The 24,798-nt window shown below is 46.8% G+C and overlaps 1 protein-coding gene across 2 annotated transcripts in view; it reads left to right on the forward strand.

The window, feature by feature from the left end:
- Nucleotides 1-24,798, forward strand: part of GPSM2 (G protein signaling modulator 2) — a 466,273-nt gene that overhangs the window by 363,762 nt on the left and 77,713 nt on the right. For both annotated transcript variants that reach the window (XM_086953900.1, XM_086953901.1), the window contains one exon: nt 8,650-8,720. In XM_086953900.1, the coding sequence (XP_086810026.1) occupies nt 8,650-8,720 (71 nt within the window). The remainder of the gene's footprint in view (nt 1-8,649; nt 8,721-24,798) is intronic.

Raw genomic sequence — 24,798 nt, forward strand, 5'->3', positions numbered from 1 at the left:
CTGTATTGTTTTTGCAAAGTATTATTTAACTTACCTGCACCAGTCCTTGCTTGGTTCCAGAAATAAAATACAACTAAATAATGTTTATACAAACAAATTGGTCTGAGTTCAGTCTTTGATTGGGTGACATCATTTCTTACCTGAGTGTGTACAATAAATGCTTAACACTACCCTCTGATAAAGCCTTACTGCTTGCCCACACTGCCGCAAATAGAGAGTGCGGTATTATCTACTTTAGCCTCTGCCTACCTTTGGGGATCCACTGGACTCTGTGCACACTTTACCTCACTTTGGTATAGTATATACAGAGCCACCTTCCTACAACTTTGCAGTATATGGCCAGTAATAGACTGTGTTACCACTTGATGTATGACACGTATGACTTTGGAAATAATGAGTATCCGGATACTTTAAGGGTTTTAAGAAGGAAAAAGCATGTTGAGGCTGTAGGAAAGTACCCCTTTTTGACATGGTCACCCCCTCCTTTTGCCTACAAATTGATGCGGTTTTGACAGAAGTGCACTGGGCTCCTGTTATCTGGTTCTGCAGTGTCGAATCTCCTTCCATAAAGCTGTGTAATTGTTCCCTCAATTGGCAATACCTTTAGCACCCCTGTAAGTTCCTTAAATGGTATCTCTGGTACCTTTGGCATGGGCACTAAAGAGGGTACCTTAGTGCTTCAGCATGTATTTTGCCACCCTACGGGACCCCACACCACACTCGTGCAGACTGCCATTGCAGACTGCGTGACATGGTGCAGACATAAAGGAGCACACGACATGGCTCTGTGTGCCATTCCTGCAGACACTGCGTGCCATTCCTGTAGACACTGCATGCAATATATGTAAGTCACCCCGACAGCCGCCCTTAAAGCCCTATGGCTGGGTGCATTATATTACAAGTGAGGATATATGCGAGGATATATTTGCATGAGCAGATATGCTCCTGTGGTGTCCAAGTCGTTTCAGTGAACAGGGAAGCCATATTGAGTATACATACCGGGCACTTATGATTACGGGTTCCCCAGCTACATGATGGCTTCACTGAAACCAAAGATATTTGGTATCACACATCTCATGTTAATAAACCCACTTATTAATACATGCACTTAGAGGTTCTCCCCTGAAACTTATTAGTCCACTAGTGTGCTGGCTGCTCCAGTCCAGCCTGCCACCACATAAGTGTGTCTGACCCCCAGGAGGTAAGAGCCCGCTCTCAGAGGTCAAGAATAATGCCTGCTCCGGCAGGAGATGTTTACCCCTCCTCAAAACAGGATGGCTACCAATGGGCATATCCAGGTCAAAGGCTTCAAGGCCATACCACCTTGTATATGCAACCCTGGCATCCCCAGACCTGGGAGATGCCACCCTCTGTCCTGTGGCCTAATTAGCACCAGGACAGGCAGGGAATTACTATGCAAAGTAGGCTTGAAGCACACCCAGGTCAGTCACACCCCTAAAGGGAGCTGCATGTAGGAAAATTCCGCCATCTTGGGGATGGCAGTATTTAGTAAACTGTGACAGGATTATGCCCACTTCCCACAGAAAGTGGTCATATTGGGGGCATAGTGACTCCAAGGGTAGGTAGCACATTGGCTACTGCTCTCCACTCTCCTAAATTTAGTATTTAGAGACTGATGAGCCGACCCCTGCAAAAACTGAAGACCTGGGTGGCAGTTGGTGCCAAACCCTGACAGTCATACAGACACTCGACAAATGTAAAGACCTGACACTTCCTGCATCTGTGCATCCTTCACACGCCCAGGAGGGTTGCCTGCACTTCCCCCAGCAGCCAGCATCTCCCTTAGAGTAGAGGAACTGCAGCGGGCAGGCACCGACTGCAACGTCCGGTTTAAAAAAGCTGCTATCCATCGAGCAGTAGGTCTGCTCACTCAAGGAGGTCAGTTCTATCTTCCTGCCAAGCCTAAAGACACTAGGACCTCCACGAGCCCTCCTGCACCAATATCTACAGTACCAGACTCTCTCCGTGACCTAAGCATGTTGAAAGTCCAGTCCGTACTCTAATGACTATCACCGACAACCAGCCTACTAGGGATGCCAGCACCACATATGCCAGTACCGAGAGGGGCCCAGCTGTCCTATTTTGCTCACTCTAGTTTGTCCTGACCGACAACCATGAGCGCCTTGACGCACAAGAGCCTAAAGACTACAAACACTCTGCACCCAAGCCCCCTGTTGGGAACTCCCAGATGTGTGCCCAAGTCCCCCATTTCAGCTTATTTCCAGGTGTTACCCCCTCCCCTCCCTTATTTCCTTCTACTGTGTAGTGTGCATGGCTAATAATCCATTCAGCACATCTGCCCCCGTACTCACCAGGGCAGATACATCTGATCTGCTATTGGAACTTTCGTCCTTGTCCCTCTACCACCTCACAACCAAAAGGGGTCCCACGAAAACGCATTGCAAGTATATTTATGCAGTAAATTTTCTTTCTCCATTGGGAAATCATTACACGTAAAAAGGCACTGTTAGTTAACATTGCAAAAAGTGTCAAAAGTCTATTACGAAAAAAGTAGTTATCTGACTACGAAGTTCTTGAGTTCAAAATATTTATAAAAAAAATACCTCTTATTTTTCTAAAATTAGTGTGGAGATCCTTTTCCAGTGTGTGTGTGTAGGAAACTGGCTCTGTATATGATATTATCACTAGGTGGTAATACTGTGCACAGACCAGGGGTACACCAAATGTGTACAGGGCTTAATACAAAATCGAAAGTGCTCTATTAGTGGTAGTGAGGGCGAGCTGCCTTAGACCTAACACAGATGAGTGTAAAACATTTATTGGACACACATGATCAATAATGGACACACAACTCAAGAAGGAGATCCAGACCAATTTTATAAAATTATACTTTGTACTTTATTTTAAGACCCAGGTCTCTGTAATAAGATAAGTACGTTTTTGATTAAAAATACTTTTCACGTAAAAAAAATGGACACTTCGAAACTTTTTCACACTGTCCAATGTTATCCTATGGGGAAACAATAATGCGTTTAAACAGGTAAGTATCGAACTTACAATTACAGTCTTCGGAGTCAAAAGTCAGCAAGGGTCAGGTAATTACCAAGACTGCACCACAAGCGGCACAGGGGGGGGGCAGGTGCAGAGGTCAAAATCGTAGTTCGAGCCAATGCTTTCCAATGGAGACGGGGTGCCTGAAGTCACACAGCTTGCAGGTAAGTAAATCGTTTGCAGGGGCAAAGCTTTGGGGGTTAGCACGGGGGCCCACGAAGCAGCACCGAACATACACTACCAGCGGTACAGGGACAACTGGGTACAGGGGGTAAATTAGACCTTGGGCCCCCAATGCTTTTTTAAGCGGATACTTTGGTCGGCAAAGAGGCTGAAGGTGTGGCACCTAAGGTTGCATTAGGAAGACCACCAACAACAGCAGAGATAAGTTGGGATGTAGGGGGTCGTAGGGGCACCATTGGTTCTTCTCACTGAGGCCCAGGGGCTTCGGTTGCCTGGGTGCCTTTGGACATCGGAGTCTTATTTCCTGAGCCGGTCGCGGTCGGGCGGAGCCTCTGGATTCACACTCCAGGCGCCGTCATGGAGGGCAGGAGAGGTCAGCCAACGCTGGACACTAGGTCAGGATCGCCAGGAGACTTCACTGCGCAGGTGAGCTACTCAGACTCTGGCAGTGGGCATTGGGTGCAGAATTGGCTGGGGAAGCGGGTCCGCCTGGATCCAGAGTCTTTGAAGTCTGTTTCTTCTGGACAGGTCTGCTATCCTCCGGAGATTGAAGTCTTTATTGAAGGCAACAGTCCTCCCAGGGGTTTTCGAGGTCGTTGTTGCAACACAGGTCGCAGGGTTGTAGAAGCTGGAGACAGCTTGTAGGGCTGGGGCCAAGACAGTTGTTGTGTTTTGCTGCAGGGTGTCTTCTCTCTTCTTAGGTTGTCGCAGATCTGAGGGTCAAGTGTGGGGGAACCCCCTAAATACAAATTTTATGAGGCGTTTTATGGGAGTAGCAGGTAGGGCCAAACAGGCACCTTACCTGGGGTGGCTACACCCTCTGTTATGCCACCCTCCCATAGGAGGGGGCATAGACCTAGCCCTGATTGGAGGGGTCCTCTTCTTGAAGAGTGCAGGTCTGAAAGTTGTTCTTCACCTCGCTTTCCCCTACGTTAGGATGGGGTTGGCAGAGGTGGGCACACCTCCTACCATTTCGAATGTTCCTGATGATTTTCCAACCCAAAGTAGGGGTGTAAACTAGGGGCTGCCATCTGCTGCTAGCAACAGAGGCTGGGTGTCGCATTTCAAAGGCAGCAGGCCTGTAAAGCTTTTCTCTTCGAGCACTGGTCCATCAAGGGGGTGGAGGCATGAAACCTCTGCCCAGGATGTGCATTGTTTCCGGTTTCAGAGAGCATGGACTCTCTACTCAGGGGTCCAGAAACGTGTCTGGGGGTGGCTGGCTGCCTACAGCCCGTCAGAGACCACACCAGGGTTGGTGATGATTCAGTAGTCACCTCTGAGGTGCCATCTGGGTACATGGGGCAATAAATCCTACACTGGCATCAGTGTGGGTTTATTGGGAGGAGTAGTTTGGTACCAAATACTCCTACATTCAGTAAAGCCATCATGGTGCTGTGGAACTAGAGTTGCCAAGTTCCCAGCCCATGGCACTTTAAGTATTTGGCCACTATTGTAGGGGCATATCTGCTCATGCAGGGTGCCACTCCGACTCTGTCGTTTTGTCTTCACAGGGGAATGGAAGCTGTATGGGCAGTGGTATTGTCCTAGTGAGGGGCTTCCAAGGGTTCATCTGCAGCTGCCAGGCCCTAGATGCCCAGGGTAACATTTACTAGGGACTTACAGGAGGCAGAAGTACCAATAGGGGTATTGTTTTATGGACGGAGCACTTGCACAGGGGACCTGGTTGGCAGGGACCCTGTGGACTACATTTCAAACCACATCAAAACCAGGCACAAAGTCGGGGGCTAACCATGGAAAAGAGGCCCTTTCTCACACTGTGGGACACTAGTGCTTAATGATCAGTCATATCGAATGACAAGAGCAAGTGCTTAGGCCTTCAGCTTTGAATAGACTTTAATTATAGCATCAATGTTTACTCCTAAACGCCTCTCTCAGACCATTTGGCGTTGGGCAATACATCACAAAATTCAACTGCTAGCAGAACACCTTCCAGGGACGGACAATGAATTTTCCGACCTCCTCAGCAGGATGCGGCAGCAAGTCCACGAATGGGAACTCCACCCCAAAGTTCTCCTCCCATACTTCCACAAATGTGGGTTTCCTCAAATAGATCTCTTCGCAACAGCAGAGAGCTCAAAAAGCCCAAACTTTGCTTCCAGGTTCCAACATCCTCCATCCAGAGGCAATGCCCTATGAATAAATTGGTCAGGGATAATTGCTTACGCTTTTCCGCTTCTCCCTCTTCTTCCATTTCTGGTTCGGAGGCTCAGACAAACATCCCTAACCCTTAGTCTAGTGGCTCCCACATGGGCACGTCAACCGTGGTTCACAAAACTTCTAAAACATCAGAAGCTTCACCTCCCCTCAAACCTTACTCAGAAACATAGAAAAATGAGACATCCCAAAGAGCTCAACCTAGCGATCTGGCTCCGGAAGTCAGAGTTTGGATACCTAAATTTTACCACCAGATTGCATGACCATTCATAAAGAAACAAGAAAGCCTACCACTAGAGAATGCCATGCAGCAAAATAGGAAAGGTTTGTTATATATTGTAATAAGCAAACCATTGACCCATTAGATGCTTCTATATAACAAATCATTTGTTATCTATCACATCTACAATATTCAGGCCTTTCCTACACATCCATACCACTACACCTTGCAGCAGTAGCTGCATACTTTCAAAACAGCCAACATCTATCTCTATTCAAAGTATCAGTCATTAAAGCTTTTATGAAAGGCTTTAAAAGAGTAATACTCTCGACAGTTCCACCTGCATGGAACCTTAGTATTGTTCCAAGAAGACTTATGGGTCCACCCTTTTAACCATTGTAATTCCTTTCTTGGAAGGTTGCTTTCCTGATTGCTATCCCTTCACTAAGATGTGTCATGCTTCAGGCACTAACCTTAAAAGAACCATTCTTCCAACTTCATAAAGACAGAGTTGTTCTTTGAACTAACCCAAAGTTCCTTCCAAAAGTAGTCTCTGCTTTTCATATTACCAATCAGTTGAGTTACCTGTTTTCTTCCCTTAACCTGATTCGGTAGCAGAATCAGGTTAAGGTTTTTTTTTTTTTTTTTTTTAGCGCTGGGATACCCCCGGGTGACTACGCGCTCTACAAAATAAATAATAATAATAATAATAATAATAATAAGAGAGTGCTACATACATTAGATGTTGAAAGAGCATTATTATATTATATTGATATAACAAAAGATTTTCGCAAAACCTCTTTTTGTTGCTCATTCTCCCCCTCATAAAGGAAAACCTATCATTAAATCTGGTATTTCTAGATGGATTGTTAAATGTATCCAAAGCCAAAATAACTTTATACCTCCTAGAGCACATTCTACTCATAAAATAGGAGCATATATGACCTTTTTAGGTAACATTCCTATAGCTGACATTTGTAAAGCAGCTACATGGTCTACACCACTCACATTTACCAAACATTGTTTTGTGGATGTATTAGCACGTCAACAGGCTAATGTATGGCAAGCAGTGCTAAAAACACTTTTTCAAACAACTGCAACGTCCACTGGTTAGCACCCGCTTTGGGAAGAGTACTCCTATACAGTCTAAGCAAAGCATGTTTATCTACCGCACACTTACCTAAAACAGATTTTTTACTTACCCTTTGAGTATCTGTGCTTGGCATGTAGAGCTGTAGATTCAAATGTGCCCCCTCTACTCCCCGGACACCTATGGTTGCTGAAGTTATTTTTATTTACGTAATACATGCATGGGCATCTCTGTCTACACTCACTTACTTCATTCTCACCCTCTTGTGGGAAAACAATCTAACAATGGAGTAGATGCCCATGCGCACGATCACTAAAGGGGGAGTCACCTTACCTTGTGACTGGAAAATACTTCTTCGTAGAAAAACAATTTGTAAACATCCTGGCCCAGCACTAGATGGCAGGAATATAAAAAGCATGTGAATCCACAGCTCTACATACCAAAAACAGATGTTTGCAGGGTAAGTAACCTAATCGTTTTGCACCGAGGAAAGATATTTGATGTTTGAGATCCATGCTGGTTTTCACAAATGTTTCTGGAACTAGGGTCTAAGGCTATAAAGAATTCATCAAATTGACAAGAGTTCCAAAATTAAGCCAAAACCAGAAAAGTTAGCAATAGTCTCCAATAGTCTGTTAAAAATTTGTTTATTCGCATTTGGGTTATCTTCAGTAAAAGTGTAGTAAGTAGATTTTGTAAACAGTGCTCTGGAATTCTGCTTGATTTCAGTGGTAATTCTCCTGAAGGAGAACTAGGTTTCCAGGTATGTATCATTTGCTTGATTGGTGTCTTCTAGTGATCTTGTTCAGTTGATCTAAAAGCCACCTCAAAAAACAGACTAGATAAAAGATCTCATCAAGAAATAAAAAAGAACACAAAGACTGGGTATTTACACCTAAAATAAAAGACTTAGTGTGGCCCAATATGCATCTGAGTCAACTAAATCAGTTAATTCAAAGGAAACCGCTAAAAATGTAGAACGATGGCCCGCTGATAAGCATGGCACTTTCAGCTGCAAGATGACTTTTTTCACATGATCGTAGGATAACAACTTCTGGGGTTTATGGTGGAAAGTGATTAGTACCATGTCTCCCTTTTCACTTCTCGTCACTAGTCATGAACTAACATGCTGTTGATGGTAGATGCTCACTTGCACTGCCAGTAGTTTGACACCATCTCATATTTGGAAATTTGGCTAGTAAAGAACCTGCCATCACCCATCCAATTCACACATGCCATAGTGGACTTGCATCACAATCTAATTTTCATTAAAGAGGGCACAGCATTTTTCTAGACACTTCAATAGAACAACTGGCAGTTCGGTGAATTTGCGAGTGTATCTGTATTAGAATTCAGTTGTGACTCGATAAAAGAGCAGGCTTTTTGAACAGAAGGTTTGCAGCTTGTGTTGTAGGTTATTTCTAAGTCCAGATACTGCCATCACCATTTTCAGTAATTGCCTAATGTGTCGATACTGTTGGATAATATATGCCTCCACCTTTACTTGTTAAGGGAGTGACTTCAAATGTTTTGGAAACTTTAGAGGATAGGCGAAAGACAATGCAGCAGAGCGTCTCTGTTAACAAAATAAGGTAATTTGCTTGTGTTTCTCCTTCCTCTTTGCTCAGAAAAACTCTTCCCCAGTAAGAAGATCTTTGTGGAAGCAACAGAATACGACACATTCAAATATTGGTTCCTAGTTGAAACAAAAACATAGATATGTTATAACAAAGTTAAGTGTATCGATTTTCCCCAGTGACACATTTGCAACTTTAATTCTCTGAATACAATGTGAGAATCATTGGCTTTTAAAAAATGTACACTGGCATTCCAATTCTTTCTCTTTTGGCACATTGTAAAGGGGCAGTTGATGACCTAATTTATAGTCTGCAAAAACGACTTTAGAGATGACCAACATAAAATAGTTAATGTATTTTTCCCCCTGAAGGATCCAGGTCCAGGTTAAGTCGGCGCCACAGCATGGAAAACTTGGAACTTGTGAAATTAACTCCAGAAAAGGTATGTCATTCCCTTCTTTAGGTATAAAAGATCACGTGATAATAGAAGGTGCTGGGATTTACATGTCTGGAATCTTTACCGGAGATACATTTTTTTAATAGCCTGCAATCAACTCGTTATTTTGCAACATGGTGATCCCCCATGTTATTTCTGGCTACTTTCTTGTATTAATAGTGATATTATCCTTTCAAAGTTAAGTGCACATTAACTCTTGCTTGCAGTTTGTAATATTAATGTTTTTGTTCTGTGTTAGCAGAATTCTTGGAAAAAAGAAGTGAGATGAGAAGGTGTACAAATCAAGAGTCACATACTACATGATATAATATGGGGCTAGTAAGGGAGCAAAGGAAAAAGTGATTATCTAGCATGGTAATTTTCTCAGACTCCTGTGTTCAAACTCCTTTTCCGGTGCAACGTGGAAGTTAGCTGAACATTTTTACAAAGTTTTTTTAACGTTAAGCACTACGCTATGTGGTCAATACCCCTTAAATAGGAAACCTACAACACTTCTGTGAGGGCATGGTGCACAGATTGGTTCTCTTTAGCCTTTTTTCTGCTTATTTATTGAAAAAGCTTGTGGCCCTGCAATCTTTAAGTAAGTTTTAAAAAAAATTATATATATTTTCAAGATTTTTTAACATCTTCCCGGCTTTTATTCTATTGAGTGTTTCCTCTGAAGAAGTCATTTTGGGGTTCATTTGTACTCATTTGTGCAATTTAAATTGCTGAATTTATTTTCCTGTTTGTGGGCAGCTTGCGCTCCAAAGTAATGGAAGATGCATCTCTCAAAAGTCTGATGGACATACTTTCTCCTGGAGTATCACCAGTCCAACACAAAGGCTTAGTCGAGAAAGACATAAATTACTTGCGATATAAGGCATTTGTGACCAGATTGCTACCAAACTCAGATTTTTGGGGTCATATCCATCTTGGTATCAACAAAAACGCACCACATCCACCTCAATTGTTGCTTACTAAGACACAAAACAATGGCTGCCGGGAAGTGACGTTAGAACGGTCCGGAGATGACCCAGTTCTTCCCCGAATGCCCAGGTGAAGTTGTGGCATCAAGTGGAATCTGGCATTTAGCTGAATGTGCTGCTCTGTTCTTTCAGCCTGCGAAGCCCAGCACAATAAGTAGTGTGGTTGCTCCACCCTTTTCCTCCACGGAGCAAGGTTCTGTTGTGGAGTCCCTTGGTCCTTGCAGTATCAGGCAGTCCAACTGAAACTTGGGAGACGGTTCCTCTGTTTTCAAACCCACCTTTGGTTCAGCTTGGCCTTTGGATGGTCTGACCAGGTAGGTGAGGTTCCTCCAAGATTCCTTGGGGCCCTCGTACATCACAAATCAAAGTTGTCCTTGTCCCACACGTGCTACGGTGTGTAGAAAGCGGTCTCTTTGTATGATATACCAAAAAATGGTATATTGTTTAAAGAATCCAGCTATTCTCTTACTAGTAGACAGGGGCTTGCTCTAGAAATCCTAAGGTGCGCTTCTACAGGGTAGCGTGGTTGAGCAGCCTAAGGCTTATCAGAGAGGGGTGTTAGACATCTGCAAAATACACACAAGGTCAATAAATGACGCACAGGACTCAATAAGGAGTTCAACACCAATTTATTAAAAACACGTATTGTTATATATGTTAAGACACCAGAATCAACACAATCCAGTAAGTACATTTTGAAAGAGAAATACTTTTGTGTTTAAAAAGTCGTCAGTAAATTTTTCAGAAGTTGAAATGTTATCCTAGCTGAGGAAAAACAAGTATGAATTTCAGGTAGAGTACAGCGACTTACAAGACCAATCTCCTGAACTTAAGGTGCGTATGGGGCAAGGTCCAAGGCAGCACCAGCGGGTCACCTCCAGCGGCACTAGGGCGGTCAAATGCAGTGGTGCAATACAGCGTCAGGAGCTCAATTGGGATCAGTCTGCGCAAAAAGAGGCTGCCGGTGTGGACTGGGAGGCAAGTCTGGCAGAACAAACCCCAAAGGGTTCAAGTCTTCTGATGCTAGGGGACTTGTGGACACTGGTGGCCCTCTGGCCGGGGCAGCTGGGTTCAGAGGGTCTTTTAGGTGTCTGGTTTGTTTGTCCGGGAGCACTTCAGGTTGAGAGGGCCTGCACACAGAGTTCACGAGAGGCAAAACCAAAGTGGACTCTGTCTCCTGAGGATTTTGGGGCCATGCTGACACTGTTTGCCCACTTCGACTTGGACTAGGGGCTCAGGTGCCGTGGTCCTTGGCAGCATATGGTTTTGGCGGGTGTGGAGTCTTTGTGTCTTTGTTGAAGGCAGGTAGTCCTCCCAGGCTTTTGGATGAACAACAGCTTGCAGGACAAGACAACTTTGGCGCAATTCGATATGAACAGCAAGCATGCCGGCAGGACTGGGGCTAGGTCAGGTGTTCCTTCTTCAGTCTTTGCTTTCGCAGCTCTTCTTCGTAGGTCAGCAGGATCTGATTTTCGGGTGCTACTGGCTCCCCTAAATGCCGAGTGTAGGGTTGTAGCAATTGAGCTACCTATGCCTTGGATTACTATGCCCCCTATATGACCACTTCCTCTGGGAAGTGTGCACAACCCTGTTGCATAGTTCCTAAGTTTGCCATCACCAAGATGGCTAACTTAAAAAATCGTCTCCACATGCTGGTACTAGCCTGAGGGTGGACACACCTGTCTGATTAGCTACTTTTTTCCACCTGCCCATGTGCCAAAGGGTTCTGGACAAAGGGGAGCAGTATCCTCTCCTTTGAGAAATGCCTTATTTGCATACCAGAGGTGGTGGGCTCTTTGAAGCTCTCCTGCCTTGGAATGCTAATCTGCAGGTCATCCTGTGGGAGGGGGTGTAAACACCCTCTGCTTGAGCAGGCTTTGTTTCTCCCCTCCTGAGAGCAAAGGCACTCACCCTTGGTGTTCCGAAACTTGTCTCTGGTGGCAGGCTTGCGAAAAACAGTCCGTTCAGCAGTAGCTGTAAGGTTTTTAGGTGGCACCTCTAATGCGCCTTCTGTATGCATGTTTTAATAAATCCAATACTAGCATCAGTGTGGTTTAATAATACAAGATACCAAACATCCCTATTTTGACATCATGTAGCCTGGGAAATCGTATTCACCAGTGTCCAGCACAAGCTTTAAAATGGCTTCCCTGATCATTTGTACTGGCAGTAATTGAACTGGCCAGCACAGGGGAAAAATCTGCTCATGCAGTTATGCCCTCACATGTAGTACCTTAGGCCTATAAGGTCTGCTATAGGGGTGACTTATACTGCATGCAGTGTCCACAGACATGGCACATAGGCTGTGTGCCATGTCGGGTTTTCACTTTTGTCTGTACCAAGACACGCAGCCTACAGTGGCAGTTTGCATGAGCTTGGTCGCTGGGAATGGCGCAATTAGTGCTGCAGCCCTTGGGGACCCTTTTTAGTGCCTCAGACCCTATGTACCAGGGGTACCATTTACTGGGGACTTACAGAGGGTACTAAAGGTGTTGCCAATTGGGGAAACAATAGCATAGTTTTGGGAAAGAGATCTGGCACTGGGGACCTGGTTAGCAGAAACTCAGTGCTCTTCCAGTCAAAATCACAACAAATACCAGACAAAAGTGGGAGTTTCCATGTCAGAAAGAGCACCCTTCCTACACAGTGCATATGTGGCCCTGAGTGCTGCCCCTCTCCCACTGGACCTTCTTCGCACATATGCAAAGACTACCCTTATCCAACAAACAAGCAGACATTTCTTGACTCCTCTCCAGCTGTCTTGACACCTGGCAAGAAAACAACCATAAAATACATTCTTCAACAGACCAAATCAGGCAGCAAGGAGGCACTTGAACCCTTACAGCCACAAAATATAAGATGAACAAGTCAGCTCTCCTGTAAATCTGGAGGCCCCATTTGCTAAAGCCTTCATGCATAACATGGCCACTCATTTCAAAGCAGAAACTAGAATAGATCCCCTGAAAACAAATTTTGCTCAAACTGAATGAGCATGACAAACTGTATATGTGTGTGTTACCGAACAGTAATGTGCTTTGAATGAGCTTGATGACAACGGAAACTGATCCTTATGTAATAACCTTCGGATTTGAGGCATCAATAAAGATGTCCCCGCCATGGATCTGGAGGCCCATGTACAAAGCCTGTTCTGCTGTATATTGCAGCTTCTGAAGATGAAATTGTCCTAGACAGAAACCACAATTTTTAGGTTTTGCCTGGCGAAAGCTGCGCTCTGCGCAGCTTTTTCTCGCAGGCGAAAACCTAATGAGTATTGTAGTGTACTTTGGAACGGCCCCCGTCATTTATTGGCTAGCTCCATAAATGGAGCCTAGCCATTGGACGATGGGCCTGTCCGTCAATGCCGGACCAGATTCGGGGGCGTTCCCGAGATTTTTTGGCTTTTGCCGACGTCACGCGACGTCAGCCAAAAGCCGGGAACGCCCCCGAATCTGGTCCGGCATTGCCGGCACCAGTGACTATCCTGCTCCTGATTGGTGAAGCTGCGTGGACGTCACTGCTGGTCCGCGAGGGAGCCCACTCCTCGGGAAACTCCGCCGCCCGCCTGCCTGAGCTAGAGACGGGCCGCCGCGCTGCCCGCCGCGACCCGAAAGTGACTAGCCGGCCGGCCAATCCTAGCGCGGCCGGCCGGAAGTGCCCGCCCCCCGCAGCCCGGGGGAAGAAGGAAGACGGCGAGAAGTATGGCGGCCCACGCGGGGCTCCCGTGGCCTGGAGGGAGCCCCGGGAGATGCGGAGGACGTTGCCGGTCTCCCATGCCGAAGAGGGAGACCGGAGAAGTGCCCAAGAGATTGCCGCCGTCGACGTTGCCGGTCTCCCATGCCGAAGAGGGAGACCGGAGAAGTGCCGCCGTCGCAAGGTGCAGGTGAGTCGATTTCTTTTATTTGGGGCTAGGGGAGGCTCCCTCCCGCTACCCGTGGCAGCAGTGGGTGTGGTGGGCACGCAGGAGTGTTGAGGTACGCCCCTGTAGCGGTGGGCGGGCCCTGCACTGTCACCCAGGCTCGGCCCCCTTGCTCTGTATTGCTCGCGGCGCGGTCCCTGCTGGAGCTGCTCACAGTCACACACCCCCTGCAGTGGAGCCGGGACTCGGATGGATGCAGCACCAAGGCCATGGCGGACAAGGACCCCGAACAACCCAAGGCCCGCAGGGCGAACAAAGGCGTGGGCCACTTCGAGGGTAAGAGGGGGCGCGGGAGATCGGAGAGCTGGAGAGGGGGCCTGGCTGGGGAGGTGTGTGACGGGGGGAGAGGGCAGGGGAAGGGGTGTGTTGTGGAGACGCGCAGTTGGGGTGGTGTGTGGAGCAGGGTTCAGAGGAGGAAAGAGGGTCTGAAGTGGGGAAGATGTTCTGTGGGATCCCCACGGGAGATCAGGACTGGGAAAGGGGCGGGTGATGTTTGCACCAGGGCCCAGGGGGCGAAAACGATCAGTAGTTGGTAGAGTTTGCAGGGGGAATGTGTGGGATACTCTTGGAGACGAGTCCTGACAGGGCACGAGTCGGGGGGTACACATGGGTGGACGGCGAGAGAGAGGTCTCGCACTATAATGGTTACTTTTAACAAATTGTGTGTTTTCAGTGCTTGTTTATTCCATTCCCTTACTCTGCTTGAGTGACGAACTCTCCTTAATGGTATCTCCCTCTCAAACTCCCTATTACCCTTGACGACCCTTCCAAGTGAAGTGAAGTGTCCTCCACTTCTGGGGTGTATGGCTTGCCTTAAATTGGTACCTATACATTCAGGTTCTTCTTCATCACTTCTGGTATTTTAAAACTCCCATGACTGGTCCTTGGCCGTTGTCCGTTTATTTGCAAAGATCTCACCGCCCTAATCGAATCGAAAGGCAGTTGCCACGTGGTAGAACACACTGCCAGATCAGCAGTCCACACAATTTATGAAATTACCATTGGACAAAGCTTTGGGAAATTGATTCTAGTCGGATACTTGCTTTAGGAACCTGAACTGATGCCCCTTGAAACTTTGTCTTTTAATCATGCCACAAACCTTCTGAGATTTTACCAGCAAAGGACCTAATTTTGATGCCCATAATTTGAGATGCATTTTTTGCACATGTCTCATAATAATTTTATTATAACTTCTGTCTGGCATTCGTGTTGTTGATGTGACGGTATTTATAGATCTTGCATCCTAACTCTTTCGTCTTCCACTGCATGCTTAAGATTTCCACACATCTGGCGGAAGCGTGCAGAGTTTAGGTGCCACCCGAGAAAGAATCGAGCAGTCCATATGTCGCCCTTTTGAAATGTGCAAAGTTCTTTGGCTTTCTTTTTTACAATATTGCCTAAGTTACATTAATTTGTGCTGTACCACCACGTTGTTGGGGTAAATCTACAACAAAGCTGTGAAAGGAAATTCCATAGGCGTTCACTGCTGCGAATAGAATGCTGAATGTTTTTTCTCTCATATCGGACAAGAAACTGGCTGCAAGTTAAGGTTTCCACAAAATGACCATAGTTGGCATTGTGAATGATTTTCCATGCCCTTCCCAAATGCAGAATCTTAAAGCCAGGTCTTGGAAATAATTCTGGCAGTCTGTACCTGGTTTCGGAGCTCCCCCTCCTCAGTAATAGCTGTCCAAGTTCATTCCAAAGCCTGGACAGCAATTCTCTACCCTTTCTCCATTACACGATTACAATTATGTCTGTGCGTTCCCCAAAACAACTAACTGACAACTATCTCGCAGACTTCGTTCTACAAGTGAGATAGAAAAACAGGCCCCTTTCTGTTAAAAAAAAATACAGAAATTATTTTGAAAATCTGTAGTTTTCATAAAATAATATCTACCTTACTGCCACTGGAGGGCGCCATAGCACGCGCAGATTTACTGTGTTTCTTTCACCGAGGCAACCGAGATGGACCTGATATTTTATTTTTAAAGATGATGCGATTTCTTTGTCATGCTAATAATAGAACTCTTTTATCAGCTAGGATTAGCACGCGATCCTGTAGATGGCGATGACAAATAGGTGGTTTGAGTCAGCCATCAGTGACACAGCATGAAGCGGTAGGTACTGCGTGTGTCACTTGTCCCCCTCATTTACTAAAGCGATCAGACCCGGGTAAGCTCACTAAGCCATTCAAAACAGGACGCACTCAAAATTATCTAAAAAGAGCACCGCGGTTGTTCAATTTACTTTAAGCAAATATCGCGGCCATCCCATAATATTTAATCATGATAAATATGCGTGAGAAGAGCTGGTCTCACTCAGAAGGCATTACAGAGCTACATAGAATCATAGACGTCAGTCAGGGTTGTCCTGCCCAGCTTGCCCTCTGCACCAGACCTGGGCATGGCAGCGCCACTGCTAACCCCGGGTCAAGTGTTAATGAGGTCAGCAGCAGGGGTAACAGGGACTGGAAAAGCAAGTAGGTCTGGCGTTGGCAGACATCTTTTTCAGTTTGTCAAAGCTGGTTTTGTTTTACGATGGTTTGGGCAAAATGTTATTGCCGGGGAAGCTGCCAGGTCCTCCTAATTTTTTTTTCTCCAAAAAACAAGGACTGACTGACAAAGCAGGTGATCTACAGTACGTGGGTTATAGGCGGTATGCGACTACTTTTCCAAACAATCCATACAGGAGTAAATGTGGGATCCAATAATGGAAAAAATGGAAGGAATATATTTTTTAGAGCTACCGGACAGGCTTCAGACACAGAGAATTGCCTCTGGTTTCAGGGATCCAAGCACTGCTTCCCTGGTCTTATAGGGACTGGTTACAGTTATGAAGTACTGGCGTTGGTTTCAAGGATCCCTGTGCTGTTTTCCCAGGCCAGCTGTTTGCTGCACTCTCCCAGCCTGCCCTCTCCCAGCCTGCCCTCTCCCAGCCTGCCCTCTCCCAGCCTGCCCTCTCGCAGCCTGCCCTCTCGCAGCCTGCCCTCTCGCAGCCTGCCCTCTCGCAGCCTGCCCTCTCGCAGCCTGCCCTCTCGCAGCCTGCCCTCTCGCAGCCTGCCCTCTCGCGGCCTGCCCTCTCGCGGCCTGCCCTCTCGCGGCCTGCCCTCTCGCGGCCTGTCCACTCCCAGCCTGTCCCCTCCCAGCCTGTCCCCTCCCTGCCCTTTCCCAGCTTGCCCTCTCGCGGCCTGCCCTCTCGCGGCCTGCCCTCTCGCGGCCTGCCCTCTCGCGGCCTGTTCTCTCCCAGCCTGTCCCCTCCCTGCCCTTTCCCAGCCTGTCCTCTCGCAGCCTGTCCTCTCGCAGCCTGCCCTCTCGCAGCCTGTTCTCTCCCTGCGCTTTCCCAGCCTGCCCTTTCCCAGCCTGCCCTTTCCCAGCCTGCCCTTTCCCAGCCTGCCCTTTCCCAGCCTGCCCTCTCCCAGCCTGCCCTCTCCCAGCCTGTCCTCTCCCAGCCTGTCCACTTCCAGCCTGCCCTCTCCCAACCTGCCCTCTCCCAGCCTGTCCCCTCCCTGCCCTCTCCCAGCCTGCCCTCTCCCAGCTTGTCCCCTCCCTCTCCCAGCCTGCCCTCTCCCAGCCTGTCTCCTCCCTGCCCTCTCCCAGCCTGTCTCCTCCCTGCCCTCTCCCAGCCTGTCCTCTCCCTGCCTGTTGTCGTGTCGCGGCAGCAGGCAGGAGCGTGCACTGCGTCCCCGAAGTAACAGCCCTAAAGCAAGCAAGAAGTACGCCCCCCCTCCCACCAATCCCTGTTAGGTAGTGGAAATTGTCCAAACTGGGGTGCAGACAGCCCCTCTCACCTTTCGGCCTGGTACCACTGCACCAACCGCACTACTTCCCTACTGACCGTTCTCCACTTCAGCCCCGTCTAAATTACAATTCATGCTTGTGACCCTTTTGCCTGCTTGTGCTTGTTTTCATGACCCTGTTGCCTGCTTGTGCCTCCGTGTGCCCATGTTGCCTGCTTGTGCCTTTGTGTGCCCATGTTGCCTGCTTGTGCCTCTGTGTGCCCCTGTTGCCTGCTTGTGCCTCTGTGTGCCCCTGTTGCCTGCTTGTGCCTCCGTGTGCCCCTGTTGCCTGCTTGTGCCTCCGTGTGCCCCTGTTGCCTGCTTGTGCCTCTGTGTGCCCCTGTCGCCTTCTTGTGCCTCAGTTTTCGTGCCCCTGTTGCCTGCTTGTGCCTGTTTTCGTGCCCCTGTTGCCTGCTTGTGCCTGTTTTCGTGCCCCTGTTTCCTGCTTGTGCTTCCGTGTGCCCCTGTTGCCTGCTTGTGCTTCCGTGTGCCCCTGTTGCCTGCTTGTGCCTCCGTGTGCCCCTGTTGCCTGCTTGTGCCTCCGTGTGCCCCTGTTGCCTGCTTGTGCCTCCGTTTTCGTGCCCCTGTTGCCTGCTTGTGCCTCCGTTTTCGTGCCCCTGTTGCGTGTGCCCCTGTTGCCTGCTTGCGCCTCTGTGTGCCCCTGTTGCCTGCTTGTGCCTCTGTGTGCCCCTGTTGCCTGCTTGTGCCTCTGTGTGCCCCTGTTGCCTGCTTGTGCCTCCGTGTGCCCCTGTTGCCTGCTTGTGCCTCCGTTTTCGTGCCCCTGTTGCCTGCTTGTGCCTCCGTTTTCGTGCCCCTGTTGCGTGTGCCCCTGTTGTCTGCTTGTGCCTCTGTGTGCCCCTGTTGCCTGCTTGTGCCTCTGTGTGCCCCTGTTGCCTGCTTGTGCCTCTGTGTGCCCCTGTTGCCTGCTTGTGCCTCCGTGTGCCCCTGTTGCCTGCTTGTGCTGTGTGGGTGTGTGTGGAGGGCTCTGTGTGGCTGTGTGTGTAGGAAGCTTTGTGTGGCTGTGTGTGTGGGGGGCTCTGTTTAGCTGTGTGTGTGGGGCACTCTGTGTGGCTGTGTGTGTGGGGGGGCTCTGTGTGTGTTTGTGTGTCATTTGCGATAGATAAAGCTAGTGGCATTGTAAATGACAATGCCATTTATTTATGTTAAAAAAACATAAATAAAAATAATGTCAAGAGCAATGCCAATAGCTCTAACTTTAACAAAGGCAAAACCATTGCATTGTAAATGCTTGTTATTCCTTGTTCAAGAAGAATGACTATAAATGTCTTAGTATGAACACACCTTTTTCAAATGAAGAAAAGTCTAAACTCCGTGCCACATGTAAACCGGAATCGCTGCAGTTCAACGGATCCAACACGTTGAATTTCCAGGATGTATCCTCAATGATTTAGTGAGGAGGAGGGATATAAAAAAAGCCACAGTACATCAATAAGAAGAAGAAAATCCCCTATAAATGGCTTCCCTTCAAATAAACATTCTTGCTCTATAATTGCAATACTGTGGGTTGGTAGTTCAAAAGCTTAGGACAGTGGTTCAGAGATTCACTGCTGTTGAGAAAATAAATAATACTAAGATTAATAAAGTGTATTTAAATAAAGAAGCAAAATTGAAAAATGTAAAACGTTCTATAAATTTGAAATTTTTAAAGCTGAGGCTAAAAGATAAGTTGGTATCATTAGCTTGGTTCATTGGAGCAGCGCAAGAAAAACAAACCGAAAATAACATAGACAATGGTTGGCCTCAGATGAAGTGCCAACAAAAAGAGAGCAAACATTAGGAGCAAAACAGAGTAATATGCGGGATTGATATTTTTATATTTGATTGTGTTTAACTTATACTTGTTTCTGTATTGTTGTGTATTAGTTTGAAGTTCAATTTGTAGAATCTGCTTAGGCTTGTGATCCCGGACTTCCAATTATGACTCAGTTGGGGTTCCGGATTCCAGTCAGAATTCATTGGGCGTCCACAAAAGTCTAAAGGTTAAGAATCGCTGACATAGGGAGTTCTTAATCTCAAGTGATTAGAGCTTACTGCAGGATACTGGGACACCTAAACTGATCCCCTTGATGAATGGATAATTCCCAGGTCACGTCACCACCGATGCACTGCCAGGTTATCACGTGTTATAAATTAATGTGGATGGCACCTTGGACGCTGAGTCACCTCCAGCAATTCCCAACACCAGAATACCCTTAGACGACAGCGCAATCAGAATTCCAGTGCACCTAAACCTGTGCATTGTCCTGGCTCGGACACACCTGGACTCATGATGCTAGTTGCTTTCCTTCTACTGTATTTGACCTCTTCTTTTCAATGCACGCAATGGTTGTTGCTTGGTTATCATACACACAGATTGCAGAGGACATGTTGGAAACACCTAGTTTTTGGTAGCTTTGACCAACTGCTTCCCATTGTTTATAACTACCTGAGGAGTTATTTATTTAACCATTGAATTTTTACTTCTGTATTAATAAACAACGTTCTCTTTGTCTTTTCCCCTTGTTTCTCTTTCTAACTTCTCTAACAAAAATTTGCCAAAGTATACCTACGTGTTGCACAGTGGGCAGCAGGTATACAGGTTGCTACTATACTCCTCTCCATCCTTCACCATCATATCCTTGGATTGATTAGTAGTAATGCTCCTGGGACCTCGAGGTCAGCTCCATTCTCAACTTCTCATTGAAGTGTAAGCCCCTGTTGCCGTTGCTCCTCTTCAGGAAGATGACGGTCTTCTCATTGCCGGAATTTCACCTGCTGGTGGCTGAAAATTGGTGTTTAAAGTAGTTTAGTTTTCCGATGCTATTCCATTCCAGTGCTCCTACAAAAATTAAAGCGGTTTCATTTTTTATCAGTTGGGTCTTATTTGTTATAGTGAAACCCAGAAACGATTCTGCTGGAAGAATAATGTGGAAAAGAGGCTCACTGGGTAACAATCCTATCCGAATAATTTTGATCTGATGCCCGAATGATATCAGAATGATTCTTTTTAGAATTCTTCTTGATGGCCTGGTCCTTATCACATGGCACTCTAAAATAGTCAGTGACTTTAATACAACACTGGACTTAAGATGACTGAATGTATACAGCTCACTATGGTCTTCTTCCTATGTATGAAGGGCTCAAGACTTCGACTTGGTAGGTGTATAGAGGCATTAACAAAAGGTCCACTGCGCCAACACCTATTTTTCGAAAGCGCAAAAGTCCTATTCAAGGATTGTAGGAAGCTGGTTCTAAAAATACTATACCAAAGTGAGGTATAGTGTAGACATAGTCCAGTGGTACCCCAGAGGTAGGCAGAGGTAAAAGTAGATAGCACCTTACTCTCTATTTGTGGTAGTTTGGGCAAGCAGTAAAGCTTTATCAGAGGGTAGTGTTAAGCATTTGTTGTACACACTCACTCAGCAAATGATTGTACACACTGAAAGACTGAGCTCAGACCAATTTGCTTTGTATACAAATATTCTTTAGTGATATTTATTTCTTAGAACCAAGCACGGCTGGCACAGGTAAGTGATTTATACTTTGCAGTAACAATACAGATTAAATTGCAGATATTTCAAGGTATTGCATTTCCAGTAATTCTGCTGTAACCAAAGTGTGTATGTGTGTATATATACATATATATATATATATATATAGATTCCTCACAAAGAACGTATTCCAGCACTCCGTTAGTTATCAAGGTTTGATTTATTCAGTGCAATTGAACTGAATAAATCAAACCTTGATAACTAACGGAGTGCTGGAATACGTTCTTTGTGAGGAATCTAAACACGGAACCCGGTCCTGGTTCCGACTCCAGCACCAACCTGCCAAGCGCTCCCTCTGCGACAGGACAGCTAGCGTTGAATATATATATATATATATATATATATATACACACACATATACTTTGGTTTGGTTACAGTAGAATTACTGGAATTGCAATACCTTGAAATATTGTTCATATACTTTGTAAAGCCTTATCAGTAGCAGGTCTGGTAAATTACTTTGCGGATTACTTTTCTCACACAGTGTAGTATACCTGGATACTGCACTGGGACATTTCCTGTAAACAGGTAAGTTAATGCGAATTTGGTTATTTCTACACAGTTATATAGACTTTTATAGCTTTTCCAACTTCACACTTAGAAGCGTTTGCATAGAAAACTGTCAATGTTATCCGATGGGAGGAAATAGACCTATAGGTTAATAGGTAAGTACTTTATTGTAGGAGTTGGTTTTCTGGGAAAGACTCCGGGTCTCCCAGGGTTGAGGATGCACTCTCAAAGCACCCTTAGCGGCACTAGGGCGGCCGGGTGCAGAGTGCTGAGGCCCAATGTTATCCAGTGGGGTGTAGGAGCCTCCGGTTGATGACTGCTCAAGAGCAGGTCACAAGGTTGTGGGAGCAATGCTCCTGGACTTTAGCTCAGGTCAAATGAGGGTTCACTTTTTCACCAAAGGAGCACCCTCAGCGGCACTAGAGCGGCGGGTGCAGGGTGCTGTTTTGGCGTTGGTGCTCTGTTACTTTCAATGGGATTTCTCTGGTTTGCAAACACACTGCAGGCTCGGGGATGAAGGTATTCTGGGTGTGACCACCACTTAGAGAGGTAAGTTGGGATACTGGGGGTTGGCTAGACACCGTTGGTTGGGCCACCCAAGGCTGTGGGGCGTCTGGTGCAGGGGTGTCTTTTAGGGTCGGATCTTCTTTCCAGCTCCTCTGGATTGCAGCTGCAGGCGTTGATTGGAGGCTTGCGGCTGGTCAGGGATCTCTGGATAATAGACATCATTTTACCGCACTCCCTGCAGGGCTTGAAGCCGGTCTTCTTAGATGACATCGTCGAGAAGACAGGAAACAGAGAAGCAGAAAATGGCAACAAAAAGGCAACAAAGTACCAGTTGGCTACAGAGATTCCCGATGACCGTTAGCGTCGATGACGCGGAAAAAAGGGAACTGATGTCATCACGCCGGCGTGGGCCTATTGTAGGCGTCGGTGACGTCAGCGGAGTCGCGTGCGATGCCGTGTCTCTATGACGTCCAAGTCCACGTCGGCGCGAGGCTACGAAAAAAGAATTTCCGAATGTTGCTGACGCAAGGGGGATATTCACAAGGTGAGGAATCCACAGGCAGATATAGTATCTACCAGAAAAAGCGTTACCGAAGGTAAGTAACTTGTTCTTTAGAGTCGGATCTTCTTTCCAGCTCCTCTGGATTGCAGCTGCAGGCGTTGATTGGAGGCTCGCGGCTGGTCAGGGATCTTTGGATCTCGGGTCAGGATCGCCAGGGAGACCTGCTCGTGGTATTGGGCCACTCAAACTTGGGCCGTGGGCGATGGGTGCAAAGTGGTGCAGACTCACAGATTTTGCTGGAATCGGTGGGTGAACAAAACCTGTGTTCACAGGAGACAATGTCTTTTCTCTGGGTTCCTGAGGTTGCTGGCTGCAAGACACACTGGAGTTTCGCTTCTGCAGGTTCGAGGTGGGGACAGGCCGGTAGGGCTGGGGTTAAGTCAGTGGGCGTCCTCCTCTTCTTAGTTTCGGCATGGCTGTTCGGTCCTTCTTCTTCGTTTGGTCATTTCGTGTCTGAGTTCTTGGTTCCGGGCTACCCCCTAAATACTGTATTTAGGGGGCATTTTAGGGGTTTCAAGGTCAGTAGCCAATGGGCTACTGACCTTAGGGTGACTACACCTTTGGTGTGCCCACCCCACGTGGGGGAGTGTGGACAATCCCTAATTCTGACTGGGGAGTGCCTGCCATCTGCAAGATGGCGGGCACTGAAGACTGAGCTTCACCTCGCCTCCCTCACCTGAGGGGTGGGGTTGGCAGAGGTGGGCACACTGTTGTAACCTACCCCTTGGTTCCTCCCACTCCGCCCTGTTCCCCCCTTGTCTCCTTCCCACTTGGTATGACCCTAGCTGTCACCTGAAGGCAGCAGTAGAACGTTGAGTTTGTCACGATCCTGCCAAGCTGGGAGCACCTATGTTGAATAGAACTAAATAAAGGTTCTTGAATCTTACCACGTGTGGACTGTCATTACTACAATTTTGGCGACGGAGGAAAAGGAGCTGAGCCAGGGTCAGTGTGGTGTCTCTCCCCTGGAATGATATGAGCATGGACAAGAAAAAGGGAAATAAGAGGAAATGAAATTTATGAAGTACCTTGGGCATTTTAAGGAAATGGAGACATTATAGAGAAGTAAGCCCCAAGTTGATGAACAGTGAAAGAAACGCAAGTCCTGGAGGTGAGCAGCTTAAGCAGAGTGAAGAAATTTGAGCGGAGCAGGGAACGAATGTAACTTTCTGTCACTGCGTTTTGAAGTTGATGTTTTGAGCCTTGCAAGTGCTGCATAAGGGACGTGACCAGTGAAAAAAAAAGTGGACTTGGATTTATCGAGTGAAAATCACAGGTGAAGATAAGGAATCTGTGTTGCTCAATACTGAAGTGAGCGAGGAAGGGGACGGAGTGTCCTCGGTAACTACAATTGAAAGGAATATGAATCAGCGCAAACGGCGTTTAAAGTGAAACTTCCACTCAGTGAGCCATGGTGATTAATTATAGGAAAAGTGAGCGAGGAAGGGAGCGTGGAGTTTCCTGTAACTACAAGTGAAAGGGAGGTGAATCAGCGCAAAATTGGCGTTTGAAATGAAACTTTTCCTCACATCTCTAGTATGCAAACAAGGAAAACATTAAGGTTCATGCGTGTGAGGTGAGATTCCCTTCATACTTACAGCGCAAACCCATCAGCAAACGTGACAACCCACTGCCGCCTTGCTAGCACTTTGGCAAAGTGACCACATGAAACTACTCCGGTAAGGAGGGATAAGGTCGTATTTAGAATTTTATGGCAGGGGGAGAAATAGAAGGTGGCGGTGATCATTAAGATTTACATTTCTTCAAGTAAAGTGGAAAAGAAAGAGAAAAATAAGCAATTTAAAAGACTTGAGCAAGGTGAAATAATCGCTGATATAGGAGGAAGGGATATTGACAAAGGGTTGACACTGGTGACCTTGTCTGTGATGTATAAAGTACTTTTGCGAGCAAAGGGGAATTCTCCACAGCGAATATTCTTGGATTAATGAGACAATTCAGCCGCGCTTGTGAGGAGAGTGTGACGCAGGTAGAGCGGCAGAATTCCTCGGATGTGCAAACTGCCTGCATGTAGAAGTTTAACTCCCCTCAGCGTGAAGCGAAGTGACACAACTACATCAGAGTAATAAATCTACTTCCAGCTCAAGTCAACTGCTGCTTTTGGATTACGTCTTCTGAATTATTTAAAAGAGATAAGGGGATTACCTGGAAGCAGCAGCTTCGGGAACTGGAAGCTACATGGTTAACAGTTTCCGGCGGCGCACAACGATCGGAGTTTCTCCTCAGAGAGGTGGCGCGAAAGGGAGAGAGACG

The sequence above is a fragment of the Lissotriton vulgaris genome, chromosome 1_1 (assembly GCF_964263255.1).
Source record: "Lissotriton vulgaris chromosome 1_1, aLisVul1.2, whole genome shotgun sequence".
NCBI classification, from domain to species: Eukaryota; Metazoa; Chordata; class Amphibia; order Caudata; family Salamandridae; genus Lissotriton; species Lissotriton vulgaris.